This window comes from Buceros rhinoceros, unplaced genomic scaffold (assembly GCF_000710305.1).
Source record: "Buceros rhinoceros silvestris isolate BGI_N320 unplaced genomic scaffold, ASM71030v1 scaffold3426, whole genome shotgun sequence".
NCBI classification, from domain to species: Eukaryota; Metazoa; Chordata; class Aves; order Bucerotiformes; family Bucerotidae; genus Buceros; species Buceros rhinoceros.
The window spans coordinates 23323-26822 of NW_010415631.1; the positions used below are offsets into that span (position 1 = coordinate 23323).

At 55.6% G+C, this 3500-nt stretch overlaps 1 protein-coding gene across 1 annotated transcript in view; it reads right to left on the reverse strand.

Annotated features, from left to right (window-relative positions):
• NDRG3 (NDRG family member 3) overlaps positions 1 to 3500 on the reverse strand; it is a gene marked incomplete at its 3' end in the record, with an annotated part of 30428 nt that overhangs the window by 23191 nt on the left and 3737 nt on the right. The window contains exon 2 of the mRNA XM_010137472.1: positions 3010 to 3042. Coding sequence (XP_010135774.1) covers positions 3010 to 3042 — 33 coding nt within the window. The remainder of the gene's footprint in view (positions 1 to 3009; positions 3043 to 3500) is intronic.

Here is a 3500-nt window from a genome sequence, read left to right on the forward strand (position 1 = left end):
GAGGCACCGCGGGAGGAGCAATCGCCGAGGCCGGCTGTGGTGCAGCTCCCCAGGGGCACCGGTCGTTCCCGGATGGGGCTGGGATGGACTTACAGCACATCAGCTCAGGGCCGAGGGCACAGAATAGCCCAGGCTGAAGTCATACAGGACTCACACCAGGATGTCAGAGTCTTGTCCTGGGGAGCTCAAACCGGCCCTGCGCTGCCCACAGGGCGCTGCCAGAGGCCCCCCCCATCCATTGCCGGGCCAGCTGCAGCCCTGCGCGCACAGCCCAGGATGTGGTCGGCCCCATGCAAAGCCACAGCTTTATCTCCACCTAAAAAAGCTCTTTTTGAACAATCAGAGAAACGGGAAGGTCTGAAATGCAGGTCCTGTGTTGCTGATGCCACACTTTCCTACCGCAAACACTGCGCGGAATAAAATAATATAACCCATCCCACAACCCCCCCAAATTCGTGTTACAACTCGTTGGGCTCCTTGCAGATGTTACTGCTATTGCAACCTGATCCAGAACTTCACTGCACTGTAACTGGAATCCATCCTCCAGTTACCAGCCCTTGTGAATCTGTGGCCAGTTTGGGCCTGTTCTTGTAAAACCGAGACCCTCCCCAAGGCTCTTCCTCCCTGTGACACTGGGCAAATTAAACCCCCGCCTCAGCCTAAGTGCTTTTAAGCCTCTCTTGACACAAGAGGATCTTCCCTCCTCTGAAAGCCCCAGCAAACTTCTTCACTTCAAATTCCCCTTCCCAAACAGTGGTAAGTAAAGCCACAGCAGCTTCGCAGGGGCCTGGCTGGGCAGCCGGACGTGCTCCGCCAGGCTGAGGGCAGCAGTGATTTCCACAGGAGCTCACCCTCCAAGGTCACGTACTGCTCCTGGGGTTAGCGACTGAGGACCCAACACACCATCTACCCTCTCTGACAGGTTTCCAACAGAGACAAATCCAGCCCTCAGGGCACTTCCCAGGTAGGACGGGGGCCAAGCCAGGTGTGCCCTGAAATCACACCCTTATGGAGAGACACTGGAGGAAGGTGAGGCTGGGGCAATGTTTACAGTCACAAGAGACACCGTGTTAACGTCTTGCAAAAAAAAAAAATACTCAAAATGAATTACCAAGAGGGCTCTCTGAAGGAACATCTTGTCTCTTGCCCAACTGTTGCCATGGCCACCAGCTCACTGCTGATCTAAATCTAAGCACAGAGAAGCAACAAGCACATCCTTCATCCCTCCTGGTCCAGTGCTCCCCAGAGCCCCTCCCCCTGCCTGTGGGTCCCTCCTGGTCCAGTGCTCCCCAGAGCCCCTCTCCCTGGCTTCACTTCGCTCTGCAGCGCTTCCCACAGCTCAGCCTCAGGATGGACAAGGGACCTGAGACAACAGCATCCCCGGGGCATGCCAAGCACCCACGGGTCGGGTGGTTGCAGCACTGTGTTTCTTTGGTGCTCACACAGCTTCAGATTGAGGTGATTTTTATAGGGCACAAAGCGACTTTGCTTGTTGAGGAGAAGCGTGGAGTGAAAAGGCAGCAGCGATGCACAGCTCCGTTACTTGGACTCCCTCCTACCTTCCCACTCTGCTCCTGCTCCCGAGACCAACTGGTTGTGGACAGGCTGGGCACAGGCAAACCCAGAGCTCTGCAGGGTCATTAGGCAATCTGCGGCGAAGGCCCATACGCTCAGACTCTGTATTCATCTTCTTCCCAATCATGGCAGACGGGCCTTGGCAGGCAGTGCCTGTGCTCCCTAACTCCCTTACCCAAAGTGTTGCACCTATTTTTACCCATTACCCATCTGACACGGGAGTGCGCTGCACCTCTAGAAGAGATGGAGAAGATGCGGAAAGACAGACGGAGGCAAGATGGCATGGGGAAGCATTTCAAACCCGTTACCTACCTCTATTAAAAGTGAAAAATCGTTGCCTAGCACTGCTGATGTTTCTACGACTAGCCACTAACATTACAGTATGCTAAGATGAGTGATTTTATACTTACAGGCTTTAAGATAACACAAACTCACAAAGAATCAAGCTAGAGCAGCACAGCGACACGTGCCCGCCCAGATCGGGCGTACTGCAAGTGTCTGCTATCAAGAGATGGAAAAAACACTCACTCCCTTCTTAGGACTGTATTTATCACACCTCTGTTCTGCACATGCCTGCAGAAGGTTCTCTGGAATCACCTGCATCAACAGTTTTCATGAAAGCTGTCAGGTGACCCCGACAGCTCCACCCCACAACCGCCCCACTGGAGAAACGCGGCAGCGAGGGGCCACCCTGTGCTGAGCAGAATGCTACAGACACAGCAGCCTCCTCCAGTGACGAGGGGGAAGAGCCGCCAGCTGCACACCAACGTGCTGAGCAGGACGTCAGCGGGGTGATCCAGCGCGGTTAACGAGCCTGCACTCTGCAAGATGCTCCAGGTGATCTCAGTGCTGTGCTCTGCCTGACAAAGAGCATGTCCTCTGGCTCGGATGCTTGTGGTGCAACCGCTCCTCTAAAAGGCTTATTCCTGCAGCAACGCTGCGATCCAGCTCCTCCCCACACTGCTCTGCCAGCTGGGTCACCCCCCGGGAAGAGACCATGGCTTTGTCGTGACCCAGGCCCAGCAAGGCAGAGGTGCTAAGCTGGGGCAGCCTGGCGACTCCCATCTCCTCTCAACACAAACAGACGGAGCCTGCCAGCTCCTCCTTTCCTGGCCAGTGAACCAGACGGGATGCGACAGAGCTGCAGCTCCTCGGCATATTGCGTGTTTCCAAGAAACTGCTTTTCAGGAGACCAGCCATCCTGCGAGCTGCCACAGAGCCTCGGCAGAGCAGCCCGGGTCTGCACCTCAGAGCTCGGAACAACGTGCTCTGCACGACAGGGAAAAAGGCAATTTCTGCCAACTGCACATATTCAAGTTCTCATTGATTAAATCTTAACAGAAGCTGAAGTTAAGGTACAGAGCTTTGTCACCTCTCCCAGCACTGCTGATGGGGGGTCTGCCCACAGATCCTCGTCTCCTGCACGTGTCTTACCTGACAGTCGAAGTCCTGGAAGTTGCGGGCATTCTGTTAACAAAACCAGAAAAAGAACCAGTTCAGCACAGTACCTCAGAGCACCCCCCAGCACGGCAGAGGAGACCTCTGCTTCAGCACAGCACAGCCCAACCGCAGCCCACACACCAGCGGAACGCGAGACCCGTACCAGCAAAGCCCATGCAAGTCCTGCCCGTCACTGGACAGCAGGGCTGCTGGGGGCTGTCCCAGGGCTGTCCCCTTAGCTCCCAACACCTGAGAACTGAGAGCATTCGAGCAGGGACAGAGGCACACACGAAGGACCCCGACATCAGTCAGGCTGGTTATGAGCTTGGGTTTTGTCTGCTCCTGGTACCCATCATCAGTGTGAACGCAGAACTCCTGGCAGGACCAACACCAGGATCTCGGGCAGAGAGTGAAAGCAACAAGCAATGCCGTCGCTGCTCTGCAGTAACTGCCACAGGCACGGTGGTTCCACGGCAAACACAGTG